Below are 14012 nucleotides of genomic sequence, written 5' to 3' on the forward strand. Positions count from 1 at the left end.
TAGCTGAGCGTTTGTTGTATGTAGCAGCAGAGGAGGTTTTGGTGTAAGTCTGAGGTTCAGATATTGGCTCAGCAGCTGATGGGAGAGAACAGTATGATTAAGATCCTGATCTACTTCATCAAAAACACGATCCCAAAGATTCACAGCTTTGCCTGCGAGTCAGATAACAGGTAACCTCTTTCTAACTATCTTTCCTTCAGTAAGTCCTCGCACTGTAAAAATAAGCCTAAACTCCAGCTGTTGGCTGATGGTTTATTAATTAGCCCTGTAGGACTGCAGACAAGACTCGTGTTTCCTGGGCATGCTCAGTGTCATGTGGCTTTTCTCATTTTCAATCGAGATATGGAGGAGTATTTGTACACAAACTGTTCCCAGGCTGTGGTGAGGCCTGTGTGGGAGAATGGGATGTTTTGTGGTTATTACAAGGGCACTGTTAGAACATCACATGGTGGAAAAACTTAAATTAATTCTCCTGGAGCTGTTTGTGCAGACCTTTCTCATTTAATTTTACTGATTCATGGACTTATTGTCAGTGAACAAATGCAGCACGGATAGCTTCTCACTTGCTAACAAGGTGGCTTGGTTGGTTTTAGGGCTTTTTTTGGAATGCCTCTTGATATTATTTTAGGTTTTGTGACTTTTAAGATGCTTTTGAAGAGGAAATGGACTTGGTAGTTAGAGACCAAGAACCTGCTCCTGCCGTTCAACTTGCAGTCTTTTTATTATAAAGACTTCTAGGTGTATTTTTAAGAGTAAAAATGGGAAAATAAAGTCTAGGAATTTGCCACAAACAAGAAGAGGACTTATTTAAATTTACTTGCATGTGTTGCAAGCTCTAACATTGAAACACAGCAGATAAAATTGTGGATTATCCAAATAGTTGATTCTGGGTAGACTGGGGCACAAACCCTATTTTGGTACAACCAAGACTACTGAGAGGATGTAAACAACTCAGTGAAATGGGGGAAGCTCAGATATAAGTGCTGTGCTTTAGTGCCTGTTCTAAGACATTAAACTATAGGAATTCCCTCAGGATACTCTTGAAGCTTATACTTCATGGCATTGCTGTCTGTATTGATAAATAAATCATATTTCTGTCTGTGGTGTCGTCATGGAGGAAAGGATATAGCTGTTTTGTGTTTACACAATTTAACTTCCAAACATCAGAAATAAGATTTGAGCATTAAGATTTGATTGGTATCGTTTGGAACTTGCCTGTGTCAGGCACCTCTGAGTACATAAATGTAAGTATTCTGTATGATGTATGATTTTGTGGTTTTTTCTTTTTTTAACAGCTGGTCTACGTGTATTTGGGTGGTTTAATGATTTTACAATCAGATTATAATGAGAGAATTGCAGAAAGAAGGTAATCCACCCTTCCTTGTTGCTATACTTTCCCCCTCCATACCTGCCTGAGCTGGCACAATATTCATGCAGCTCTTCAGGCTGGCGTGGGGGAAGGGAGTGGGTTTGTTATTGATCCGAGTTGCTGCAGCTGCATAAATGTTTTTCCTGACACAAGAAAAAGGAGCCAGCACATTAGTGGGAGCAGCCTGGGAAGGTGAGAACCGCCTCCTTCAGCAGCAGTGAGCTATAAAGCATTACTACAATAGATTTCAATCCAGTTTATTTAAAAAAGAACATGCGGAAATAGCTGTAAAAAAAAAAAAAGCAGTTATGTAAGGGTTTTTGTTTCTTGTTTTCTATTGGACTGATATTGGTCCTGTACTGCTGGCTCCTGGGGAGCCTCACAGCACCCACATTCCTCCGTGCAGCTCTGATTTATTCATAGTTACACTTTATATATGTATATTTATATATGTGTGCATATCATATATGTATATATGCACATACATATTAATTAATAGGTTCATGATGGGGTATGGAGATGGTTGATGGTGCGCTGCTCCCTTTTTCCTTGACTCTTATGGGCTTCTAGCTGCCTGTAGGACCGCAATGGGTTGTGGAGCTGGAAAGTGGTGTGGAGAAACCTTAATCTATGGCTGTGGGGAGCTTCCACATGTCTGTAGGCCCGTAACTGGGTGTGGAAATGGGGGAATGGGGCAGAAATCCTTTTGTCCTTGGCTGTAGGGAGCTTCCTGCTGCATGTAAGTCTGTTATGGGATATATAGATGATGGTGCAGTGCTGCCTTTGCCCTTGACTTGGAATTATAGAATCATAGAATAGTTTGGGTTGAAGGGACCTTCCCAGCTCCCCCAGTGCCCCCCCTGCCATGAGCAGGGACATCTTCACCAGCTCAGGTTGCTCAGAGCCCCGTCCAGCCTGGCCTGGGATGTCTCCAGGGATGGTTCATCCACCACCTCTCTGGCCAACCTGGGCCAGGCTCTCACCACCCTCAGGGCCAACAATTTCTTCCTCATATCTGACCTGAATCTCCCTCCTTTAGTTTAAAACTGTCACCCCTTGTCCTGTTGCAACAGGCCTGGCTCAAAAGTCTGTCCCTGTCTTTCTCATGGGCATCTTATGGTACTGAAAAAGTAAAAAAAGAAAAGGTACAGAAAAAATACTTAACTACTGAAAAGCCACAACAAGGTCTCCCCAGAGCCTTCTCTTCTCCAGCTGAACACCCCAGCTCTCTCAGCCTGTCCTCCCAGCAGAGCTGTTCCAGCCTCGCATCATTTCTGGGGCTCCTCTGGCCCCTCTCCAGCAGGTCCATGTGTGTCCTGTGCTGAGGACCCAGAGCTGGACCAGCACTGCAGGGGGGTCTCATCAGAGTGGAGCAGAGGGCAGAATCCCCTCCTTCTACCTCCTGCTCATGCTGCTGGGGATGCAGCCCAGGACACGGGTGGATTTCTGGGCTGCAAGCGCATGTTGCCGGCTCATGGCCAATCTTTCACCCCCAGCACCCCCACGTCCTTCTCCTGGGGGCTGCTCTCCATCCCTCCATCCCCAGCCTGGATTGACACCAGGGGTTGCCCTGACCCAGGTGCAGGACCTTGCACTTGGCCTTGCTGAACCTCATGAGGTTTGCATAGACTTGTTGAGCCTGTCCAGGTCGCTCTGGATGGATCCCGTCCCTCAGGCCGGTCACCTGCGCCACTCAGCTTGGGGTCATCTGCAAATCTGCTGAATGTTCGCTCGATCCCACTGTCATATGCAGGGACAGGATTTGGACTCAATGATCCTTGTGGGTGGGTCCCTTCCAACTCAGGATATTCTATGATTCTGTCATCTATGGCTATGGGGAGCTTCCAGCTGCCTGTAGGACCCTGTTGGAGTCCAGAGAAGGTGACTGGTGTGGAGAAACCTTTGTCCTTAGCTGTGGAGAGCTTCCAGCTGCCTGTAGGCCCATGATGGGGTACGCATCATCTCAGTGCCCTAGCAGAAAGGTGCAGTGCTCTACAGCTGAGTAGTGGAGGCTTTGGTCTGGTTATGTGCATATCTAGGGCTGCAGCTGTCAAAATGGGAGAATCAACAACCAAAGCTGTCGCATTCCATCACCTTGGACCTCTCCTGCCTCCTTGCTTGGGAGCTCTCCCAGTCTGCTGTCCATCCCATGTCTCCCTCATGGCCAGGAGACACCTGTCCTGGGCCAACTGTGCCACCCATCTCCCAGTGACATGGACTACCACCAGCGTTGTGGCGATTGTGTCACTAGTGATGGTGCCAGGAGCTCACGTGGGGCCCAGCCCAGAATCACAGAATGGTAGGGGTTGGAAGTGATCTCTGGAGATCATCCAGTCCAACCCACCTGCTAACGCAGGGTCACCAGAGCAGATCACACAGGATCCCAGGGGGTTTGAATGTCTCAGAGAAGGAGACTCCACACCCGCTCTGGGCAGCCTGGGCCAGGCTCTGGCACCTCCCAGCAAAGAAGTTGCTGCTCATGTTCAGATGGAGCCTCCTGTGTTTCAGTCTGTGCCTGTTGCCAGTGTTCTGCCTGCTGTGACATGGCTACTGCATCACCGGGGTAATGCCAAGAGCTGGTGGCTTCTTGCTGTGGTGTGGCCCTGACATCACTGTGACATGGCTCTCTTCCACCATTCAAGCAAGAAGAAACAAATATTAATAGAATTATAATAAGAACTGATGATGCTGGGGAGGGAAACTCAGTAGCTGGAGCAGTAATTTAAAGAACCTCAGCAAAGATTAAAATAGGCCTTGCTGCTTTTAGTTCTATCTACTGCCAAGTTTTAAAGACTTGTGTTGCTGAGATTTGTGGATTTGCATGTTAAATTGTGGAAGAAAAATGCTTGTCAAGTTGATCAAAGGTAATATTTCACACATTTAAGATTAAAGTCATGTCTAGTGCTAAGCCCTGCATCCACAACTTGCTGGGGGCACTGAGGACATCTCAGTGTGAACCACAGGACTCGTGTCTTTCTCTACCTGACATGAACCAGAGATTTTACCAGGGACTGTCCTGTGTTACACACTTCGGTTGGGCACTGGAACAAAATGATTCAATTAGAAGGTCCCTCTGAACACCAGAAAACACTTTTTAATGATGAGGGTTGCCCAGGGAGGTGGTGGAGTCTCCATCCTTGGAGATACTCAGTAGTTGTCTGGACAGGGTCCTGGGCAAATGGAGGAGGGTTGGTGAACTTCACCTCTGGAGGTCCTATTCTGTGAAACAAAAGACTCCTTAAATTTGTTTAGATAAAATGTACAAAATCTTCCACTAAAACAGAAGTAGTGAAATAAATGTCAACAGAAATATGGTTTCTCGTTTCCTGGATGCAATCCTGCCTTGACCCTTGGGAGAAGCAGAGAAGCAAGTGAAATCCGCGTGCTGTGCACTATTTCAGGTGGTTGAACAGCGCAGTGATGTGACCTGCTTTGCCTGTGACTTTGTGTTTTGTACGCTGAGCCACAGAATTAAATTAAAGGACTTGGAGCTCTACTTCTGTTTGCTCCTCTTGCCGTTAGCGTTTGATCTTGTGTTGTCTGTTGTTCTGAAACACAGTTGTGGGCCTCTAATCAGAGAATTGCTATAATAGTTTGGATGTTTTTTACAATGCTTGCAGGTTTCCAGGTTTTAGTGTTCTTGAAAATACATTATGATGTGACTGTCCTTCTAGCACGAGTGGTACAGTCTGTGGATGGGCACTCTTCTTAATAATTCTATATGGTGTGTGGCTGAGGATTGTCTTCTATGGTATGTGCGGCCTCCATGCCTCAGGAACACCTTGATCTTGTTAGTCCGAAGTGCCGGTGGGGTGGTGGTTTTGGTAACGGGAAGACTTGAGTCCCATGTACATGGGTTGTATGACATATGGGGGAGGTATAGGGCCTTTGGGGATAGTATTGGAGGACTGATTTTGATGCATGGAGCAAAACTCTTCCACAGTTCACTCTGGACAGGCAGAATGGCTGTAGACTGTACCTAAAATGTTCTTTCATCCTGGCTTCCTCCACCCTTCTGGGCTACCAGACAGAGCAGACTGTTCCGGAGGTGTCGTTGCTCACTGAGGCACCAAATGTGGGAACAAAATGGAACAAGACAAACTCACAATGTAAATGTACCCCAGTGGGTTGGCAGATACAAGGGATGTTCTGTGTGGAACATTCTGCCTCTCAATACAGTTCCTACAGCAATGTATAGAGGTCGTGATTTGCTCTACCATTCCCTTCCCCTTCCACTGCAGTAACTGGCCTGAGGAACTGCCAGCCTGCAGTTACCCAACTGATTTTCACAGAAGAATGTTGGTGTGACTAGAAAACTAACATTTCTTGCTTAACAAGAGGAAACAAACCCTACAATTTCCAAGAGAAATTGTAAACAAGAATTTCATGCAAGGGCCACTGCCAGTCTTAAGTTGCTTGGATGTATAAGGTGATTAGCTATAATACAAGCAAAGCTCTGTTTCTCTTCATTAGGAGTTCCTACAAATAGATGCTCTGGTGTGTTTGGATCTTAGGGACTGACCCTGATTTAATTTGGGGAAAAGCTTAAAACAATTGCTGGTTAAAAACGAAAGGTATAGCTTGATGCGCTTAATTTCTGGCTGTCAAATTTGCTGAATTATAAGTGAATTTGAGATCTTTCCTCTCCCCCTCTTTCTTCCAGGCTACTTATTCAAAGAGTGTCTGAAAAACAAAGCACAATTGCTATGGGAGTTGTAAACTGCCACTTATTTTGACAGGATATTAGCTTTGAAAGCTAACTCTGGCAATAAGTACACATTATTAACCTGATTGGGAGTGAAAGAACCAGTAAGAAATACTCAGCTAATGCCCTGGTACTTTAATTCTCCAGTTGTTTCAGGTTATGTATCCTGATGAGCTACAAAAAAGTGTGATTCTGTCTCAGTAAGGAATTGTGCGGTACACCAAAAACTGAACATGAAGAAGCGTAACACTGAATTCAGGAGAGAATATATTGGTTTTGTTTAATAAAACTTCAGGCCTTTCTTAGAAGTGTTAATGTTGCAGAGTCTGGACTTTTACCCATGCAGTGCACTGTCTGTCCCTGGTCAGGTTTTTTGTTTCCATTTCTTTGTGTTAATGAACCTGAGACGACTCCCTGAATGTACTTGGTAGAGTCTCCGTGAAATGGGATAGGAAAACATCGCCTGACCTCTGGTTGCTCTTCACTTCCCATGTATCAAATGGTGAGCCTCAAAGCTATTTAAAAATTCAGAATGCTTCACGAATTTCCCTCTTAAAATGGTAGATTAATGTCTCCGAGGCTTTTACATCGCGTTTGTAGGTGCTGCTGGATTCTGAGTAGACGGTTGAGGGCAGAGCTGCTGTTCAGGGAGAAGCAGATGGGCCAGGGGAATGGAGCAGTGGAGACGTTCAGTGACATTCCACGAGGACAGGCGGGAATGCGGAACATGCTGCGAGAAGGAATTATCTCCCTTTACTCAGCGCTTGTCATCCTGCATCCAGATACCGCGTCTGGTTTTGGGCCCCCCAGTACAAGATAGATATGGACAAAGTGGTGCAAGTTCAGCAGAGGGACTGGGTGATGGTTGGAGGCTGGAACACTCGCCCTGTGGGTGACACTGAGGGAACCGGTGCTGTTTTTCTTATTTATCCTCTCCTTTATGAACCAAGTGGAGAGCCACAGTCAGAAACCCAACTCTACCCCAGAGGCACTTCCTTCCTTCCCTGTCCCTTTTCTGTCCCCAACAATGTACGTTCAGGTAGCACCAGCCTCTCCTTCCAGGGCTCTCCTGGCTGCTGTCACCTTATCTGCCGCCCAGAACATGAGCAACAGCATCTGTTGCTTCTTGATTGCTGCTTTGTCCTGCCTCCTGACCTATATGTATATATGTGACTGTAAGGGGTGGGCCCCTATGACGTGATGGCTGCTTGTCTGTTAGATGCATGGAAAACTGTTTGGCTGACAGCAGCAGCTTCTACATGGGATGTAGGTCTTGCCCCCCTCCCCAGTGCTGCCCTCTTCCCTGCTCTCTTTGCTTTTTGGAAGTTGATCCCCGTGGGTTTAAAGACCCTTCCCCTCTGCCAGATGCCTTTTCCACCAGTAACTAATCCTCTGAAAACCAGTAGCAGCGTGGGGCTCAGAGGCTTCGATGGGTCTGTCTCTCCCCTGTTTTTTAGGGGCAGAGTCAGTGCTGCTTCTGCCAGACATCCTACCTGGTGCTGAGCTCGGGCCTGTGCACACGCATTCCTATCAAATCGGACCTCACCACAACCACAGCACTGAAATGGACTCACCCTCTGCTTTTCCCCCATTCCTAGTGTGGGATATCCTAGTTACTGGGATATTCAATGTGCCCTGTGGCCAAGAGGCCAACAGTACCTGGGGTGTGTGAGGAAGAGTGACCAGGAGGCCAAGGGAGGTTGTCGTCCCTCTCTGCTCTGCCCTGCTGGGGCCACATCTGCAGAACTGGGGCCAGTTTAATGACAAGGAATCACTGGAGAGAGTCCAGGGAGGGACACAAAGATGCTGAGGGGTCTGGAGCATCTTTGTGATGAGGAGACACTGAGAGAGCTGGGGCTGCTGAGCTGGAGAAGAGAAGCTGAGAGGGATCTGATCAATGGGATCAATATCTCAGGGTGATTTTATACTATTGATGTCCACATACTGCTTGACTTCAGAAGCAGCATGAAATTCTGTGAGCCCTTCAAATCACTAAATCCATGAGAAGAATTTGAATTGCTTTGTTAGAGCCATTTGGGACACAAGGCTATCTTAGAGTGTTGCTTTTACTAAGGAATGACTATTTTTGTATGAAACAGCCTAGTTTTTACTGCTTGAGAAAAGAAGCTTTAGGGAATCTTGTGGTTTTTCTTTATTTCTCTTTTAAAACATATTTTTATTTCTTTTCTCCCTCTCTTCTCCCTCTCTTCTCCCTCTCTTCTCCCTCTCTTCTCCCTCTCTTCTCCCTCTCTTCTCCCTCTCTTCTCCCTCTCTTCTCCCTCTCTTCTCCCTCTCTTCTCCCTCTCTTCTCCCTCTCTTCTCCCTCTCTTCTCCCTCTCTTCTCCCTCTCTTCTCCCTCTCTTCTCCCTCTCTTCTCCCTCTCTTCTCCCTCTCTTCTCCCTCTCTTCTCCCTCTCTTCTCCCTCTCTTCTCCCTCTCTTCTCCCTCCTGCTCGTTCTTTCTTCTTCTTTCCTTCCTCCCTCCTTCTGCCTTTTCTATTTTATTTTATTTTTAAGAGATATTAAAAATACTTTCTAAACACTGTAGCTGATAATCCCTGGGGAGCCTCTCCTTTGCTTCACCAGGCTTCTGCACCATGATTAACCCAGCTCACTGCCCTACTAATCCAGGCAACAGTTGAGAGCAGGCACTTCAGTGGCTCTGAGTTTGTGTTTCCAAGCTAATTGAGTTTGCTCACACTGTGCTTGGCTTCAGAAGCCTGAGAAATGCTTTTCTAACCGGTGATCGCTTATAGTTATTTTGGAATATATCGATGAACTACTTCAAGCTGTTGGTAAGGCGCTCACCTCAATGTCACATCATTGCATCCATAGGTGGGTATGTTGATATTTTCTTGGAAATTAAGGATATAACGGGATGCTGCATAGCACTCTGTTTTTTGTTTTGAGAGTTTGCAATAGGGTTAAACGTCAAGAGTGGAACCTGTTGTTATCTTTTAGCCCCACCTGACCGCAGCGCCTCTTGAAATTCTGGGTTTAGTACCCACACTGCGAGAAGCTAAACTGGTCCATAGGCTTTGAAGCTCCAAATTGGAAAAAGGAAAAGCAGGAAACAATGAAAAGTGATAAGGAACGTGCCACGGAGGGTTGTGATAACAGCTGTCTTGAGATCAGCCTCTACTGCTATAGAATGTGTAACCCAGAGCGTGAGACCACGTCTTAATTTATACCAAGTCTTGTAAAACTCCTTCTCTCTGTTGCTCCAGGAGTTTCAGGTCGTCTGTGAGAACGTTGAGATTTTCTTCTTTACCTTGTCACTTATTTATTTTCTCCTTTTCTAATAGCAGGAAATTTTAGCTGAGTGCAACCTGAGCAAATGAAAATGTTGGCTGCCTCATTTTGTCTTCCCTAAGAAATAGATAAGGTAGCTTCAATTAAAAATGCAGGTTAATCAATTTGTAAAATTGCTTCAGGAAGGTCTTGCCTCAGTTTTGCAAAACTCCTGCCCATAAACTACATAGTGGACTACACATTATTCTTGCAGGCAAGCAATACAGCGTGTCCTAAAAAGCTATTAAAGACGCTGTGTAATTTAAAAACCTTATTTTAAAATAAAACTATCTATTGAATTATGATAGTGTGAAATGAGGTTTTCGTGTACTCTTGCCTCAGACTCTGCTCACATTAGTCATTTGTTTTCCAGCTGGCTGCCTGTGAACAGCTAAAAGAGAAGCATTCACTTCTGGGATTTAATATTTGTTGCGCCCCGTTGTTTTTGGTTTATTTTTAGGCCTTTTTTGAGCTGCGTTGTGAGTAATGGCTCACTTCGCTCGCCGAGCCATGGGGGAGCTTCAACAAGAACGCTTTGCCATTTTAAGGCACAAAGAAATGAGAATTTCTTTGAAATGCACGTGTCTCGTGTTCAAGATCTGTCTGCAAGCAGCGGGAATAATTTCAGATTTTGATAAGTTTTATTGAATGTTATTTTTTTTCTCTAATGACCGTTTGTGCAGCTCATTATTGTGCTTTTCCTAGCATTTTTCAAATCCTCCCAAAGACCATTTCTGTGTGCAGAATGTGTTTCCCTCCGCGACAGGAGCTGGAGCTGGCTGACCTCTGTTTTAAATGTCAGGGGTGCTTCACCTTTGCCTTTCAGATTCCATTTGCCTTTATTTTTAACCCTTTCTTGGGACTCCCCTTGAAGCAACAGCGTATTCGAGAAGCTCTTGTGCTTCCAGGAGTCGTGGCTTTTTACAGCTGCTGGGTTAATGCTTGGACTCGAGGATCTTCAAGATCTTTTCCAACCAACGTGGTTCTATATGTTTATAGGAGCTGTGAAGTGGATGTCAGTGCACCGGCCGAGTTTCTTGATGACCAAATGAATTTATAAAGCCTTCAAAATCCCCGTGTTATAAAATAATGGTTCTTACTCATCCCCTTCTTTCACAATCGGCATCCTATGGGTAAATTGCTCCATGTTAGTACATTTTGTAAATACAGACATGATATTCTTATATCTTTTGCTTTTGTCAAACAAGACTCATCATCTCACACTTTCCCCCAGGTCTCCCCAGGCATTTCCAGGATAGTGTGGTTGGTATTACCATAACTATCTGATTCTAATCATAGGTAATTAATACGCGAGTTTCCCTCTTTTGTCCCATTGTTTCCTAGCCTCAGTATTAGTTGAGGGCGCAGAATAACTACGAAAAGAACAAATAGTGTGTATACACATGCGTTTTGTACACATGGAAGTTCACAGCTTTGACAGTTACGCAAGTTTAGGAATATACTGAATGAAAAGAGGGAGACTTAAATAATCAGTGTCTCTTATATACCCTTCTACATAACATACTGTGCGCTACAGAGGATTGACTCAGAAACATTCATAGCATCGTAGGTTTTCCCACCTTAAGGTAAATACTTGAATTAAGCCGCCCAGAGATGTATAAATCACTTCCTCAGCTCAGCTATGAACCTGAGTAAATGTATTCTCCATACATGCAGATGACAAACTCGTTTTGCCCATTTGGGGGCAAATCATAAAGCAAACTGCTACTTTTATGTTCTCTAAGACCAACAATACAATGACGTTTCACTGACACCAGCACTGCTTTTGGGAGCAGGTTTTATCTTTGCTTTTGAAAGATATTAGTGCTTAAAGATCCATCCGGTGACTTTGGAGAATTCTTTCTTTACACACGATACGTGATAAAGCCACTAAAGTGCATCATTGCTGAACTGTTAAGTTAATTGAGGAAATTAGTGTTTAATTCTCCATGTTTTACTGGCAAGATTCCTGAGGCTCTCTTAAATAAAGTTAAAAATCTACGTTTGGAGAATAGCGTAAGGTGGCTGAAATAATCATGCATATGCATAATCATGCATATGATACTTATCTCCAGGAGTAGGGTGGTTGTTTTTCTTTCCAACCAGTGTTATAATGACAAGGGAAAGCATCAAAAATGACTGAGATTTTCTGACACAAATACCTACCTTTATTTTAGGGTTTGTGGTAAATAGGGGTTTGACTCTCTTGTACCCACCTCACTAACGCTTAATGTAATTTGAAAAGAAAACCTTTATGTTTTGTTTTACCCTCTGAGCTTTATTTATTGTGCCTGTTTGCAGACCTTTCCTGCGGGTGGGGAGGAATGAACTAGTTCTTTGAAGTGAGTTGTTTTGGTCTGTTTTCCAGCAGATTGAGAAATAATTGGGGCTACCTGCCCCAAAAACCTGTTCTAAAGTCTGTGCTTCTCATTTACAGGTTTTATGTAGCTGGAAGGTGTATTAATGATTGGGCAGACACTTCAGTGTATTGATGGCAGTAAGAGCTCTTGAATCTTGTATAAATAAGCACGCAAGAGCTCGTGAATCTGGTATAAATAAGGATCATACAGAAAAGAGAATACAATAGAAATGAGAGCTACAATGAGGGTTTGTACAGATAGGCATTGTATAAGACAAGAACTTGTTGCACAACAGAACTAGGAATTATTTACAAACAACAAACATACAGTTCAGATCCTGATTTCAAGCACTAAATGAAGACCTTGTTCTTCTTTTGCAGAACCAGAAAACGAAAGAACAGATTGAAAACTTGTTGCAGAATGGAAAGCATAAGGAGTTACGGGATCGGCTCTGCTGCAGGCTGACCTTTGGGACCGCTGGGCTTCGCTCCGCTATGGGAGCGGGTTTTTGCTACATTAACGATCTCACGGTGATCCAGTCAACACAGGTAAGCTGATTAATTCCAGAGGAGACAAGCGAGTGGTTTCCCGGTGAATATTTGGGTCATATGTTGTACCATTGAAATACAAACTGAGCAGGGAAGCAATCAAGCGGTAGCACGAAGTGTTCAGTACTGGAGGAAAATCAAGTCGTTTGAACAGGTTGAACTGGGCGTCCTAGGAGGCAGAATAGAATCGCCGCCCTGGAATTTGGCCAGTGGAGTCTATTAGTCAATGATACTGTTCTCAAGTTGGAAATCATTAGCTGTCCTAAGAACTTTTAGTATTTGTCAAACTGAACAAGCCCCAAAAAACCCCAAACCCAACCAACCAACAACGAAAACCAAACCCCGAAAAACAAACAAGAAACCAAACCAAAATGAAAGCAAACTCATCCCCAACCAAATAAGCCACCTCTTTCATTTTGGGCCAAAATTGTGAATAACTGTACAAAAATAGCAGGTTTTACTAAGAAAATGAACAGGGAGTGAGATGAAAAATCAAATGTAAACTGATAGTGGAGAACATCTGTAAATTGTTGAGCTTCTGGGGAACCCTTCCAGTAACACTGGTTGCGTTACCTGCAGCCGGGTTGGATAGAAAATATCGTGGTTAAGTGCAGTTCTGTAGCTCTTGTCTCTTTTTAAAGTAAAGATGCGAGAAGGTAATTTGAGATACAAACTTAAACTCTCAAACCGCAAATCTTACATTGTGTATTGTATCAGGTTGATGATTTGTGGTTTATCCATATATTAATTTTTGTGTATTTGGGTTAGAGTTGGTTTAGGTTGTTTTCAGTTGTTTTAGGTTCTTTTGACTAGCTGTGTGATTAACAACCAGAAATAGCATTTTCTGGCCTTGTTTCTTCAGTATCTTTTACCCTCCTTTTTTCCTCAGTTGATTTTGGTCTTGCATGCAAGAAGAGGGTGGAAAATGATCAGACTCAGTTTCCCTCCTTGCTTCTCTTTAAAGCAATGTTAATGAGTTGTATGCATGGTGATTGTTCGAATAAACCAACCCATTAATTAATATAAGCCTTAATCATCTCTGCTTTTCTTTGCAGTGCGATTTTGCTCAAGGGCAGACGATACGTTTTTTCTCAAATAACTTAGTCCTCATTTGTCTCATCTCTTTCCCCACCTTTTCAATAAACACCTTTGAAGGACCAGTTGATGTTGATTTAGTTGTTGATCAAAAGTGCTCCATGCTCCTTTTCTATAGTTCTGTCTCATAGCGGCTTTCTTCTTAAATTTGCTTATTGTACAGCACCAGGGTGCTTTGCAGATGGTGTGTTCCTCTATCAGTAGCTTAAATATCATCTCTTCACAACCAAATTTCACAAGAAATTAATTCAGAGTATGTTTGAAATTCATCTGATATTATCCAGATGTTGAACACGTGGAAGAAGTGTTTGAATTTGAACATTCGTCTTCTTAAACTACCATTCCTGCCATCCATAGTCATTCTTGCACATACTTCATTAAGCAAAAAGCAATTGGATTTTTAATCTGCAAAATCCAGCATTTCTTATCCCAGTGGGGGACAAGGAAAGAGAGTTGTTGAATCCTTTTGAAAACGAATAGCAGGGGTCAGAAAATGGATGTTGAATATTTCCTTCCCTTAGGAAGATATACAATGCAAATGGGGTCAGGCTGCACATATTCAATATATTTCAACATCTTATCTTTTCCTACCTTTAGTCTTTATTATTGAAAAAATAATGAGCTGATATATTTGCAACCGTTGCAC

At 43.7% G+C, this 14012-nt stretch overlaps 1 protein-coding gene across 3 annotated transcripts in view; it reads left to right on the forward strand.

The window, feature by feature from the left end:
- Window positions 1-14012, forward strand: part of PGM2L1 (phosphoglucomutase 2 like 1) — a 46020-nt gene that overhangs the window by 2714 nt on the left and 29294 nt on the right. The window contains exons 1-3 of one of the 3 annotated variants that reach the window (XM_080348087.1): window positions 139-170; window positions 10363-10510; window positions 12104-12271. In XM_080348087.1, coding sequence (XP_080204213.1) covers window positions 10493-10510; window positions 12104-12271 — 186 coding nt within the window. In that variant the 5' untranslated portion in view covers window positions 139-170; window positions 10363-10492. Of the gene's footprint in view, window positions 1-138; window positions 171-10362; window positions 10511-12103; window positions 12272-14012 lie in introns of those variants that run through there. The other 2 variants (XM_080348088.1, XM_080348086.1) reach the window with 2 other exon arrangements.

This window comes from Nesoenas mayeri, assembly GCF_963082525.1.
Source record: "Nesoenas mayeri genome assembly, chromosome: 1".
Classification (NCBI taxonomy): domain Eukaryota; kingdom Metazoa; phylum Chordata; class Aves; order Columbiformes; family Columbidae; genus Nesoenas; species Nesoenas mayeri.